Genomic DNA, 14,916 nt, shown 5'->3' on the forward strand with positions numbered 1-14,916 from the left:
GATCATCCAGGCAGAAAATCAATAAAGACATGAGGGAGCTAAATGAGGAGATAGATAAACTAGAACTATTGGACATTTTCAGAGTCATTCACCCCAAGAAACTGGAATACACATTCTACTCAAGTCCACATGAATCATTCTCAAGGATAGACCATATGTTAGGCCACAAAGACAGCATCAGCAAATTCAAGAGTGTTGAAGTCATCCCAAACATCTCAGAACACAGTGGAATCAAACACACTTAACAATCAACAAAAGTTTAGTAAGAGTCCCAAAATGTGGGAGCTCAACAGTATACTACTTAACAATTACTGGGTCAAAGAGGACATTAAGGAAGAAATCAAATGTTTCGAAAGTTCAATGAAAATGAAGACACAAGCTATCAAAATATTTAGGGCACAGCTAAGGCAATTCTGAGAGGGCAGTTCATAGCCATACAAGCACACATTTGGAAACAAGAAAAAGCACAAATAAACAACCTGATTGCACATCTTAAGACCTAGAAGAAGAAGAACAAAGGAATCCTAAAGCAAACAGAAGGACAGAAATAACTCATTAGGGCAGAAATAAATAACATTGAAAATAAGGAAAGCATACAAAAGATCAACGAAAGTATGTGCTGGTTCTTTGAAAGAGTGAGCAAAATCGACAAAGCCAGACTCACAAAACAAAAAAGGGAAAAAGGGAGAAGGCCCAAATAAATCCAATTGTAAATGAAAGAGCAAATATCACAACTGACACCACAGAAATACAATGTCTCATGGGAGGCTTCTATGAACAACTCTATCCCACCAAGCTAGAGAACCTGGAAGAAATGGACGATTTTCTAGATACCTACGAACTTCCAAAATTAAATTAAAAGGAACTAGATAATATGAACAGGCTCATCACAGCCAACGAAATTGAAACAGTTATCAAAAACCTTCCCAAGAATAAAAGTCCTAGACCAGATGGTTTTACAAATTAATTCTTTTTTTTTAAAGAATTTATTTATTTATTCATGAGAAAGATAGGAGGAGAGAAAGAACCAGCCATAACTCTGGTACATGTGCTGCCAGGGATTGAACTCAGGACCTCATGCTTAAGAGTCTATGTCTTAGCCACTGCGCCACCTCCCGGACCACACTACAAATGAATTCTAACTAAACATGCAAGGATGAGTTAATACCTCTACTTTTAAAAGTCTTCCAGAAGATTGAAGTCAGTGGAATACACCCTTGCAGCTTCTATGAAACCAGCATCACTGTGATACCAAAAATAGACAGGGACACAACCAAAAAAGAAAACTAAGACCAATATCACTGATGAACATAGACCCAAAAATATTGAACAAAATTCTAGCCAACCGGATACAGCAGTATATTAAAAAGATTATTCATCAACACCCAGTGGGATTTATCCCAGGTATACAAGATTGGTTGAATATACATAAATCAGTCAACATGATCACCACATCAATGAAAACAAGACCAAAAACCACATGGTCATATCAATAGATGCACAGAAAGCCTTCGACAAAATCCATCATCCCTTTATGAACAAAACACTACAAAAAATGGGAATAGATGGAAAATCTCAAGATAGTGGAGTCTATATATAGCAGACCTACAGCCAACATACTTAATGGTGAAAAACTGGAAGCAGTTCCCCTCAGATCAGGTACTAGACAATGGCTGCCCACTGTCACCATTACTATTCAACATAGTGTTGGAATTTCTTGCCATAGCAATCAGGCAAGAGCAAGGAATTCAAGGGATACATACTGGAAGAGAAGTCAAACTCTCCCTACTTGCAGATGACATGATAGTATACATAGAAAAGCCTAAAGAATCCAGCAAGAAGGTTTTGAAAATTATCAGGCAATACAGTAAGGTGTCAGACTATACAATTAACATACAAAAGTTAGTGGCATTCATCTATGCAAAAACTAAGATAGAAGAAGATGAAATCCAGAAATCAGTTCCTTTCACTATAGCAACAAAAACAATAAAATATCTAGGAATAAACCTAACCAAAGAAGGGAAAGACTTATATCCTCAAGGAAATAGAAAAAGACACAAAAAAGTGGAAAGATATTCCATGTTCATAGGTTAGAAGAATTACCATCATTAAAATGAATATAGTACCCAGAGCCATCTATAAATTTAACACTATCCCCATCAAGATCCCAACTACATATTTTAGGAGAATGAGAACAAATGCTACAAATGTTTATCTGGAACCAGAAAAGACCTAGAATTGCCAAAATAATCTTGAGAAGAAAGAATAGAACTGGAGGAATCACAGTCCCAGATCTCAAATTGTATTATGGGGCCATTGTAGTCAAAACTGCTTGGAACTGGGACATGAGTAGACACACTGACCAGTGGAATAGAATTGAGAGCCCAGAAGTAAGCCCCATACCTATGGACAGCTAATCTTTGACAACGGTGATCAGACTATTAAATGAGGAAATATGAGTCTTTTCACTAAATGGTGTTGGAAAAAATTGGTTGAAACATGCAGAAGAATGAAACTGAACCACTATATTTCACCAAATACAAAATAAAAATCCAAGTGGATAAAGGACCTGCATGTTAGACCAGATACTATCAGGTATTTAGAGGAAAGTATTGGCAGAACTCTTTTCCGCATAAATTTTAAAGGCATCTTCAATGAAATGGATCCAATTACAAAGAAGACTAAGGCAAGTATAAACCTATGGGACTACATCAATTTAAAAAGCTTCTGCACAGCGAAAGGTATCAGTACCCAAACAAAGAGACTCCTCACAGAATGGGAGATCTTTAAATGTCATACATCAGACAAGACACTAATAAGCAAAATAAATAAAGAGCTCGACATACTCAACAATAAGAAAACAAATAACCCCATCCAAAAATGGCAAGAGGACATGGACCTTAGAATATTCACCACAGAGGAGATCCAAAAGACCAAGAAACATATGAAAGAATGCTCCAAGTCTTTGACTGTCCGAGAAATGCAAATAAAGACAACAGTGACATACCACTTCACTCCTGTGAGAATGTCATACATCAGAAAAGGTAGCAGCAACAAGTGATAGAGAGGTTGTTGGGAGAAAGGAACCCTTCTGCACTGCTGGTGGGAATGTAAATTGGTCCAACCTCTGTGGAGAACAGTCTAGAGAACTCTCAGAAGGCTAAAAATGGACCTACCCTATGATCCTGCAACTCCTCTCCTGGGGATATATCCTAAGGAACCCAACACACCCTACCAAAAATATTTGTGTATACCTATGTTCATAGCAGCACAATTTGTAGTAGCCAAAACCTGGAAGCAGTCCAGATGTTCAACAACAGATGAGTAGCTGAGCAAGTTGTGGTATATATACACAATGGTATACTACTCAGCTATGAAAAATGGTGATTTCATCATTTTCAGCCTATCTGGGATGGAGCTTGAAGAAGTCTTGTGAAGTGAAATAAGCAGAAACATAAGAGTGAATATAGGATGGTCTTACTCTCAGGCAGAAGTTGAAAAGATCAGAAGAGAAAACACAAGTAGAATGTGGACTGGAGCTGGTGTATTGCACCAAAGTAAAAAACTCTGGATGGGTGCAGGGGGGAAAGTACAGGTCCTAAAAGGATGACAGAGGACCTAGTGGGGCTTGTATTTTCATGTTGAAAACTTAGAAATGTTATATACAAATAATTGTATTTACTGTCGAATGTAAAACATTAATCCCTCAATAAAGAAATTTAAAAAAATTTTTGTTGTAGCTTTACCATGTTGCATACTATATTTTGTTGTGTTTCTTAATATAGTTTTGCACTTTTTCTTGCATGTGGTTATGTTACCTACATGTTCCTTTAATTCTTTGAAGCATTGATTTTAGATTCTTTTATGGAGGTGCTAATGTCATTCTAGCTCTAAACTTCGCTTCTAAAGTGTGACCCTCTGGTGTTTCTAAGCAATGTCACTGTAATTATTGAAGTATTATCATTATTTTTAAAATTCTCTTTATTGGGGGATTAATGGTTTACAATCAACAGTAAAATACAATACTTTTTACACACATAACATTTCCACATAACAATACAGACCCCACTAGGTCCTCCTCTGCGATCATGTTTCAGGACCTGAACCCTCCCCCACATCCCAGTCTTCTACTTTGCTGCAGTACATCAACTCCAATTTTCAACTTCTGTCTGTAAGTGAGATCATCCCATATTCATCCTTCTGTTTCTAATTTATCTCACTTAACATGACATCTTCAAGCTCCATCCAAAATGGGGTAAAGGAGGTGAATTCACCATGAACCTGAGACCTTGGAGCCTCAGGAATAAGAGTCTCTGCATAACCATTATGCCATCTCCCCCTGTCCACATTTCTCATTTTTCCACATAATAATGCAACACCCCTCTAGGTCCTCCTGTGCCATCATGTTCCAGGACCTGACCCCTCCCCGCTTACCCCAGAGTCCTTTACTTTGGTGCAATACAACAGACCCAGTCCAAGTTCTACTTTGCATTTATTGTTCAACTTTTTTTTTTGGTAATTGGATTTAGTTCACTGAATATGCCTTTAAAATTTAGATGGAAAAGAGTTCTGCCAATATCTTCCTCTAAGTATTTGATAGTTTCTGGTCTAACATCCAAGGGGTGTTGAAATCCCCTACTATTACTGTGTTGCTGTTAATATATTGCTCTGGCCCTTCCAGTAGATGTTTGACATATTTAGATGGCCTCTCACTGGGTGCATAGGTGTTAATAATCATTAAGACCTCTTGATTGACTGATCCTCTGAGAATTAAGTAATATCTATCCCTATCTTTTAATATTTTATTTATTTTAAGGTCTATCGTGTCAGATTGAGGATAGCTATTCCTGCCCTTTCTTGTGGTCCACTGGCTTGTATGGTAGTTTTCCATCATTTCACTTTGAGTCTTGTTGAGTTAGGTGGGATTCCTGCAGTCAACATATGGTTAGGTTGTGTTTTCTGATCCATCTTCCTACTCTGTGCCTTTTAATATGTGAATTCAGGCCACTGACATTTATTGATATTATAGAATGAAGATATCTTAATGCCATTATTCTCAAAATTTAGAGTGATCTGATACATGGCATATTTATGGTGGTCTTACTGTTTATAGGAGTCCTTGCAGAACTTCTTTCAGGGCAGAATTTGGTGACAGTTGATTCCTTCAACTGTTGCTTGTCTGAGAAGGTTTTTATGCCTCCTTCTAGTCTGAATGACAGCCTAGCAGGACACAGTAGTCTTGGTTTAAAGCCTTTCTCATTGAGAGCTCGATATATATCTTGCCATTCTCTTCTGGCATTTAGTGTTTTTTGTGGAGAAACCTGCAGCTAACCTTATGGGTTTTGCTCTGTAGGTGACTGTTTTCCTCTTGTGGTGTTCAAGATCCTTTCTTTATCCTTATTCCTTTCCATTCTAAATATGATGTGTCTTGGTGCCTTTAAGTCTGGGTTAATTCTGTTTGGGACCCTCTGGGCTTATTGAACCTTAATGTCTTTTAAGTTGTCTAGAGGAGGGAATTTCTCATCTATTATGTTCTGTAGAATGCTTTCTTCCTCCCCCTTCTTCCTCTGGCAAGCCAATAATGCATATATTATTTCTTTTGAAGTCATCCTCTATGTCTCTGTTGTTGTTTTAAGTATCTCTTAGTCTCTTTTTGAGATCTCTTTCTTTTTTCTAATTTTCTCTAATTCATACTCAATCTTGCTAATTCTGCTTTTTGCCTCACTTAACTCTCCCCGCTGTTGTTTTCTGTTGCTCAGCTATTTGTTTAACTGTTCTGATACTGTATTAGCTTGTTCTGGTAGTTGTGCTCTTATTAATGGTTTACACTAAACATTATTTTCTCTTTATTGCCACCAGGGTTATCACTGGTTGGAAGTCATTTTTTTCTTCCTTTTTTTCTATATATTTTTTTGATAGGACAGAGGTTAATTGAGAAGGGTGGAGGAGACAGGGAGAGAGAAAGATACCTACTTCACTGCTAATGAAGCATCCCTGCACTGCAGGTGGGGAGCTGTGGGAAGTTGACTCAGCAGTTTGGGAGTTCAGTCCCCACATGTATCCAAAGGAGAGGAGGGAAATGAAAAGAGTCAAAGGCCAGGAACCTTGGAACCATTCAGGGAATGGAACCCCCAAAATGTTTACTAGGGTCATTTATACAGCAATTTTCGGCAAACTTTCCCATGAATTTGGATCCTTCACCTAATTAAGTAATTTTTGGATTATGGACTGAGACACTCTTTCATTCCCTAATCTATATTGTGGGAAGTTCACAGACAGTGATGTCTTTTATTGCACATACCCTAAGAAATTGTGTGAGCTTCAGTACATAACACACTGAAAGCTGTTTCAGCAGGACGTGTAGCACACAGAGGGCTAGCCTCTGGTAGCTGCACAGCTGTGCCACTGAGGCTGTATCCTCTGATAGCTGATTCACAGATTCTGCTATGAGTTTTGTGTCAGAAAAGATTTTTCACCATTTATCTCCTGACCTGTCCACCTTCAGGGAGCAAGAGTCTTAAACCTGGGTCCCTGTACATGGTAATATGTGCACTTAACTGGGTAAATCACTGCCTCCCCCCTTATTTGGACTTTAAACACTCCTTGATATCACTCACGCTATTGTAACAATGACCATTCTACAAATATTCACTACTCTCTTTTTTTAAAGTTTTTGTTAACATTTATTTATTTATTTTCCCTTTTGTTGCTCTTTTTATTATTATTGTCATTGTTGTTATTGATGTCATCATTGTTGGATAGAACAGAGAGAAATGGAGAAAGGAGGGGAAGACAGAGAGGGGGATAGATAGACACCTGCAGACCTGCTTCACTGCTTGTGAAGCAACTCCCCTGCAGGTGGGGAGCCGAGGGTTCAAACCGAGATCCTTACTCCGGTCCTTGCACTTTGCGCCACGTGCTCTTAATTCACTGCGCTACGGCCCGACTCCCTCATTACTCTCTTATATCAGTCAATACAATCAAAATTAAGATTTTAATTGCATTTAAGTTATATTCCATTAATTATACGACTCTAGTCAGGTGTCTTCCACTCTACAAATGTATAAATTCCATGCTTATAGTAATGAGGAACCCAGAGATACCAGATTATATCTTGCTAGAAATGCACACAGATACCAAGTCCAGTATCTTTTAGTATTACCTCTAGTATTTATTAGAAGGTTGAGTTATATAAGCACATTTAGAAGTTTTAATTGAAGACATTTGTTACTTTCTGTGTATGGAGTAGATTATTGGCCTGCTAACCCTTTTGCTTTGGGATTTATTATGGGTTTACTGAAACTGAAATTCCTAACCCTATAATTCCCCTTTCTGGGATATTCTTTCCTCCAAAATCTGGAAAGTCCAGTCCTTCATGGTTTGAAGGACGAAGACTGGTACTTTCTAAGGGGATGCCAACTCTTTTCATATCTCACCTCCATCCGTTCTCCCTACCTAGACATGTTTCTGTAATCAGATATGAATGTAATAAGAGAAGCTTTTGAGAGTGTGTATATGTGTGAGTTTGAGAGAAAGATCAAACCAGTGTCTTGCACAGGCACAATTTCAACACTCTGGCTATATTTTTTCATTTAGACAAAGAATTCGACAAGGATAGACACCACTGCACTGGAGCTTCCTCCAGTGCCTAGTCATTCCCTATGTGGTGTCAGGATTCAAACCTGGGTTATGTATATGTGAACATTTTGTTTTAATTTTTTATTTATTTAGTTGTTATTGGATAGAGAGAGAGAAAAATTGAGAGAAAAGGAAGAGATCGAGAGGAAGAGAGACAGAGAGACACCCGCAGACCTGCTTCACTGCCTGTGAAGTAACTCCCCTGCAGGTGGGGAGCCAGGGGCTTGAACCAGTATCCTAAACGGTCCTTGTACCTGCGACACGTGTGCTTAACCCTTTGCACTACCACCTGACCCTCATATTATTTCTTTTGAAGTCATCCTCTATGTCTCTGTCATTTTCAGTTTTTCTTAATCTCTTTTTTTGAGATTTCTTGCTTTTTTCTTAGTCTTCTCTAATTCATACTCAATCTTGCTAATTTGTTTTCTGCCTTATGCTATGCTGTCACCCCTCTGTTGTTTTCTGTAGTTCAGCTATTTTGTTACCCTGTTCTGATACTGTATTACCTTGTTCAGCTACTTGTGCTCTTAGCTCAGATATTTCTGCTTTCAGCTCTCTAATTACCTTGAGATAGTTGCTGTTTCCCCATTTCTGATAACTTTACTTTCAAATTCTATTCACTCCTGTGACTAATGCCTCAATTAGTGTTTGCATCTTGTCCTCATTCTTCTGTGCTTCTACCTTTTGGGGGGGTTATCTGGGATTTGTCCTAGTTTATTTCTCCAATGTTTCTTCTTGGTTTAACCATTGCATATAGTGTGTTATGAGGCCTCTCTCCATACTATTCAGTCCACTAATCACACTTACCTGGATTGACTTGTGTATTTAAGTAAGGTACTTTAAAAGTTGACAATCGTGGAAATTGACAGTTGTTTCTATGCTGTCTCAATCCTTGAGGTGAAGCACAGTGACTGTTAAACCCTCTTTTGTTCTTTATCTTCCCTGTAGGCTACGGGAGCCTGTGGGCTTTTTAACTCTTAAGTAGATTTTTTTACCTTAATTACTCACTCCAAACCAAGAGGTCAAACAGGGTGGAGGAGAGATCACACAGTGACTCCCATGACCCCCAAGCGTCCAAAGCCCCGGCCCAATTTGGCTTCTCTGACAGCAGCAAGAGCTAAGATGGGCAGCACTCCTTGGCCCTGTAAGTTTCTAAACAAATCCTGTTTGTACTCCGTGGGTTCTGAGGCAGTTATTCAATGTGTCTCTGAATGCATGGGGAGAACAATGTGGAAAGGCTGCCGCCATACAGCCCTACTTCCAGACCACTGGGAGTGTATGTCTTCTCCTGAGTTGCCTGATCAGGTCTCTGCCCCCGATGTCAGCACAGGGCCTCCCTGCTGCTGCTCCAGCCTCCAAGGGACAGTAGCAATGGAGACTCACAGTTGCATTTGGTCAGCCTTAGGGGATCCTCTCTTCCATTCAGCAGTCTTTTTTGTTAGTAAAATGGATTGGAGGTGGTGCCTCAACTGGCAAACTGACAGACTGTTTCCATCTGCTCCCCAGGAATCTCTCCTCAGGCCCTTCTCTGTCCATGAACCATATGTGTTTGCGCTCACCTGTGACATTGTGGGTTCCCAGTGTATTCTGAGTCTTGTCTTGTGTTCTCAGGTGATCTTCTTTGTTATTCTTAGGAGACAGGGGAGTAGAGAGATGCAGCTGCTGCTACTCTGTAGCCCCTCCTCAAGACTTCAAGATCTTTTCTTTCTTACTGGATGGAATTTGAAACATTTTTAGTTGTTCTTAGAAAACCTTACTGAGTTTTACTTTGCATATGCAGATTATACTTGTTGTTGTTGTTGTTTGTTTGTTTGTTTTTACCACAACTGTGCTCAGCTTGGTTTATGGGGATTGAACCTGGTGTTTGCGAGCCTCAGGCATGGATGTCTTCTGCATAACCATTATGATAACCTCACCTTGTAGCTTTTATTGTTTTGCCATATACTCAAAGACCTCTGCATATTTCCTTAAGACCTTCTTTTTTCTGTAACTCCATCTTATTTAATATTCTAGTCCATTAAGTCGAGTTGTCTTCAATTGTCTTTAACAATTTTTCTACTTGCTTCAATATAATAACTTGGTCCCTCTTTCTTACCTCCCTCCTGTGTTATATACTTCAGTGTTACCCACAGAAGGAAGCCTGGGGAATGGTAAAGATTATTTATTTTTTCTCAGAAATAACCTTATTCCTATTGTCCATTGCTTTGTTTTTGGTTTCTATTTGTTTATGGGTAGGACAGTAAAGTTGCTATGAGCACATCATTTCTTTTTTGATACTTTATTGATAAAGGATGAGAAGTTCTCATAAGTGATTCTTCTGAGTGTCAGACAATGAAACAGGAACTTATGTTAATGATGTTACATCATTTGAATAGTTAGACCAGAAATACTGAATACAGGTGCCTAACTAGAGAATGGATCAAGAAAACACAGGGAAAATATGTGGATGCCTTCTTAGTATATATTTCTTTTTTCTTTTCTTTTTCTTTTGTCTCCTGGGTTATTTCTGGGGCTCAGTGCCTGCACTAGGAATCCCCTGCTTCTGGAGGCCACCCTTTCCCGTTTTGTTGCCTTGTTTGTTTTATCATTGTTGTAGTTATTATTGTTTTTGTTATTGATGTCATCATTGTTAGACAGGACAGAGAGAAATGGAGAGAGGAGGAGAATACAGAGGGGGAGAGAAAGATAGACACCTGCAGACCTGCTTCACTATCTGTGAAGCGACTGCCCTGCAGGTGGGGAGCCGGGGGCTCGAACCGGGTCCCTGTGCCAGTTCTTGCACTCTGCACCATGTGCACTTAACCTGCTGCACTACTGCCCGACCCCTTTAGTATATATTTAGTGGCCTCAGGACTAGCCTTAGTCTTGCTCACCTCATCTTACTCCCAGATCGCTAGTGTCCTACTCTTTAATTGATGCTGGAAAGCCCTGAAGAGGGAAACTACTCTATCCCTATAGTTTATTAGGTAGATTTATGTTACACAAGACTGAAGGTGGAAAAATACTGATTTCAGGCTAAGAGACTATAGAGTTGGGGTATAGCTCAGTGGTAGAGCAAATGTTTCACACATAGGGGACTCTGGGTAAGATCGTAAGCACCCCCAAAAATATAAATGACTGGTGCTTAGAATTTTGTTGTGATTTGGGAGGGACTAAGGAAATCAATAAAAACTTCTGACTTTGTTGGGCTCAGAATTCTACCTGTAAACTTGGCTGAATTTAGACTATCCATTCTTTCCCCACTTTCCCTTCCTCTGCAGTTACGATGGGGTGCCTTTTCTCATGCATGACAGTAACTTGAGAAGAACAACCAATATCAGGGAAGTCATGCCAACTGCCTCCCTCAAATATGTCTCCAACTTCACTTGGGATTTCCTGTCAACTTTGAATGCAGGCAAATGGTTTATAGCCTCACCGGTAAGATACATTCTTTAGCTCAGCAAAGCTGCATTGAACCCTTCTTCTATATGAGGTCATTGCTCTTCCTGGAGATGAAGCCTTTAGATGAATATAGGCAAGTGTGTACACAGTTTCATTCAGATTGGCAATAGGACTGTAGCACTGGCAGGAGATCTTTCCCTGTAAAGCTCTTAGTCTAAGTATTACTTTCTATATTCACTGGAAATTATGGAGACAGCCTTATAAACTTATAAACTGCTTATTTAAGACCTTCTTTATTCAAAATGTCATGATTTTCTGCATAGTGTTCCTGCATAGTGTTCCTGCATAGTGTTTTTCTGGGCATTTTGAGTAGCTGATGTTCTAGATGAGGCATACTAGTAGATATATATAATATACATAATATATATATATATAATCATTTGGGGGATGCAGTTGACACCAGGGTCAATTGAACTTAGGGCCCTATTCATGCAAAGCATGCATTCTACCACAGAGCTACATCCCTTGTCATAAAAAATTTATTCTTTATTCCTGTTTTTTACCATTCAGCAAATATTTATTAATTACCTGTTTGGTACTAGACACATGAAGTAAAAGAGTGAATAAACAGAAGTCTTAATGGACCTTACAGGTTAATAAAGAAACAGGAGATTTTTTATTAGTGATTTAATACTGATTGCAAAGTTATAAGATAATAGGGGTATGAGTCCACACTGTAGCTACTGGTTTTCAACCAGAGTTCTGTGTTTCCATTCCCTTCCCATAGAAACTGCAATAGTTCTCCCAAGGTCATAGATACAGGTTGACTTTATATCTGTCTTTCTATCTGTATCTGTATCTATATCTATATCCCATTTTTATTCACTTCTATGGTCCTACCTTCACTTCCTTTCTAAGTCTTATGTGTTACTATTTCTAAGTCTCATGTATTACAGGTGTCCTTCCTTTTTCCTCTTCTCTCTCAGATAAGCAAATTTTCAGATTCACTCCCATTTTAGTGATAGCATGAAAATAAAGATTCCTGGTGACAAATGTTTTGGTCCCAGTGAAATTGGGATTCAGAGCCCTCTAGTCATCTCCTCCTATCATTTTGCCCCTCTGGCAGTATGGACCAAAATTCTTCTTAGGGTCCAGAAGGTAGGAGTTCTGGCTTCTGTAATCACTTCTCCACTAGGCATGGGCATTGCCAAGTTGATCCATACCCCCAGCTGAAACAGACACTTTTTTAAAGTATTTATTTAAAGTTTTTGATTTATAAAATGGAAATATTGACAAGACTATAGGATAAGAGGGCTACATTTCCACACAGTTCCCACCATCAGAACTCCGTATCCAGTTCCCTCCCTTGATAGTTTTCTCATTCTTTATCCCTCTGGGGAGTATAGACCCAGGATCATCATGCGGTGCAGAAAGTGGAAGGTCTGGCTTCTGTAATCACTTCCCCGCTGAACATGGGTGTTTATAGGTCAATCCACACTCCCAGCCTGTCTCTCTTTTCCTAGTAGGGCAGAGATCTGGGGGGGGGTAGGATTCCAGGACATATAGGTGGGGTCGTCTGTCCAGGGAAGTCAGGTTGACATCATGCTAGCATCTGGAACCTGGTGGCTGAAAAGAGTTAAGATATAAAGCAGATATAAATTTATATGATATAAATTGTTGACTAATCATGAACCTAAAGGTGAGAATATTGCAGATGAAGATATTGGGTCTCCCTTTTGGAAAAAAAATTGATAGGTCTATTTTAGGTATATTCCAAAGGGCCCATGACTTTACTAGTTTTTGCCTGAGCTTGACATCTAATATGAAGGTGGACCCAGGTTATTGTCTGGGGAGATGGTGTCATAGTTAGAAAAAGGAATAGAAAGCTTGATCAGGGAAGAGAGTAGCTCCCAAATATGGGAAGGTATGTAAATATTGTTAACAGTAATCCCCATTGATTTGATCTGGGGCCCATAATGAGCACAGGAGCCTATGTAACCTCTGCATCCTTGTGAGCTTACATTCTGTGGTCATGGCTAGGAACATTCCAGGCTGCACTAATTTCAGGACCCATCTTCCTTTGGTAGTAGATAGAGTTTGTTGCCCAACTTCCCTTTGGAGAACAGAACATTCCCTACCATTGTTGATCCACATTGAGGGCAAGGTCCTATAGGGGTCCTCAGATGGGTGCATTATGTTGTTCCTGATAGAGATGACCAATGGTAGTGGTGAGAGGGATCTGTTAGAGGTCTAGACCCATCATGTACAGACAGTTTTAATACATTGTTATAAATGCTAGACTAGAGTCAATTTTAGGTTGCTCAGAGATACATAAGACAACTTCTACCTCAGTAAGAGGGCTGGGGATGGGAAATTCTGGAATATGTATATGAATATAGCACTCCTTTGTTCAGTGTCATTTTGAGGCAGGAGTGAGTGAACAATCAAAGGTATGATTTGATCTAATGGAAAATCTTTATTAAGAGAACCATGTGCAATAGTAATGGTCTGTTTATGTTGTGGTGTAAGCATCAGAGACTACCCAAGATCAGTTCAGTCAAATTTGAGAGTCTTTATTAAGCTAGCTGGTGACTACACTCACAGCTAAAAGGGTTGTTTAGAGTACAGTCCTGAGCTCAGGGTAGCAGAATAATTTATAGGGGTAGGTGCAGGAAGCAAGCTAGGTTATAGAAGCCAAACATAATGGTGGTTAAGGCAATTTGTTACTGTGGTCAGGACAACCCATTATGGAAACAATAGACAATCAACAATTAGTAATTTCAGAACACTAAGATCTACTTCTTGTTGGCAAGTAAAGTTGTTGCACAGGTTCAGGTTCAAGTCACAATGGAGTCAGTTTTGCTAAGGAAGTGGGGACCCTGTAGCATTCAGAAATTATAGTGGAACAAGAGGGGATGTGATGCGTATGGTATGTATGAAAGGGAAAGCAGGCAAGAGATGGGAGATAGATTGGAACAATAGTAAAGGAAAACATGTTGAGAGTATAACATGTTTAAATGATAAACTTAAAGGTATATAATTACTCAGATATATTAAAGTGGAGAAAAGGTTTACATTTGATGAAAGTTAAGCCTGACTTAAGATATATTAAAGAAAACAAACAGCTTAAATTTTCCAGCTAATTGTATGTCTATGGTCAAATCCATTCCACCTTGGGTTTTACCAATCATATGTATTCACTTGAGACCTTGGGTATTTTTCTGCCACCGGGACTTTACCTGCATGATTCCATTGTTCCTGATGACTCCCCCATTTTTGTTTGTTTGTTTGTTTTTTGTTAATTTTGTAGAAGGAGACAGGGAGAAACAAAGAAGAGACTTCATTCACTGTGCCACTCAACTGCTTGAAGCTTCTTCTTTTGCTTAGTGTTTCTATGTTTGGCTAGAGGCTCAAACCTGTGTTTTTGTTCATAGTAGCAATATCCCAGCTCCCTGAGACTTTGATTTTGAAAATAAACATCTAAGTAGGGACATACACTAGGCATCTATATATCTAGTATAAGTCACATTAGAGATAGATTAGTGTGGGTGTCACCTATAATAATAGTTCCTCTGTCAGATAATTTCTCTCCCCCTCTCTGTCTTCTCCTCCTGTCTTGATTTCTCTCTCCTACCCAACAACAGCTTTAACAACAACAACAACAACAAGGGCAACAAAATGGGGAAAATGGCCACCAGGAGCAGTGGATCCATAGTGCAGGCACTGAGCCCCAGCGATAATCCTGGAGGCAAAATAAATAGTATCAGTACTGTAAGTGGTAGGGCTGAATAAGTTGTTAAAATAAAATTTGGTGGATTTTTTTTTTTTTTTAGGATTAGTAGTGTTATTTTAGCACACCTAGGTAGAATGCCTACAGTGTTTAGTTATATTATTACT

The 14,916-nt window shown here is 39.1% G+C and overlaps 1 protein-coding gene across 3 annotated transcripts in view; it reads left to right on the forward strand.

Annotated features, from left to right (window-relative positions):
• GDPD4 (glycerophosphodiester phosphodiesterase domain containing 4) overlaps positions 1-14,916 on the forward strand; it is a 136,734-nt gene that overhangs the window by 70,277 nt on the left and 51,541 nt on the right. For all 3 annotated transcript variants that reach the window (XM_060176725.1, XM_060176726.1, XM_060176724.1), the window contains one exon: positions 10,899-11,055. In XM_060176725.1, the coding sequence (XP_060032708.1) occupies positions 10,899-11,055 (157 nt within the window). The remainder of the gene's footprint in view (positions 1-10,898; positions 11,056-14,916) is intronic.

This window comes from Erinaceus europaeus, chromosome 17, assembly GCF_950295315.1.
Source record: "Erinaceus europaeus chromosome 17, mEriEur2.1, whole genome shotgun sequence".
Taxonomy (NCBI): domain Eukaryota; kingdom Metazoa; phylum Chordata; class Mammalia; order Eulipotyphla; family Erinaceidae; genus Erinaceus; species Erinaceus europaeus.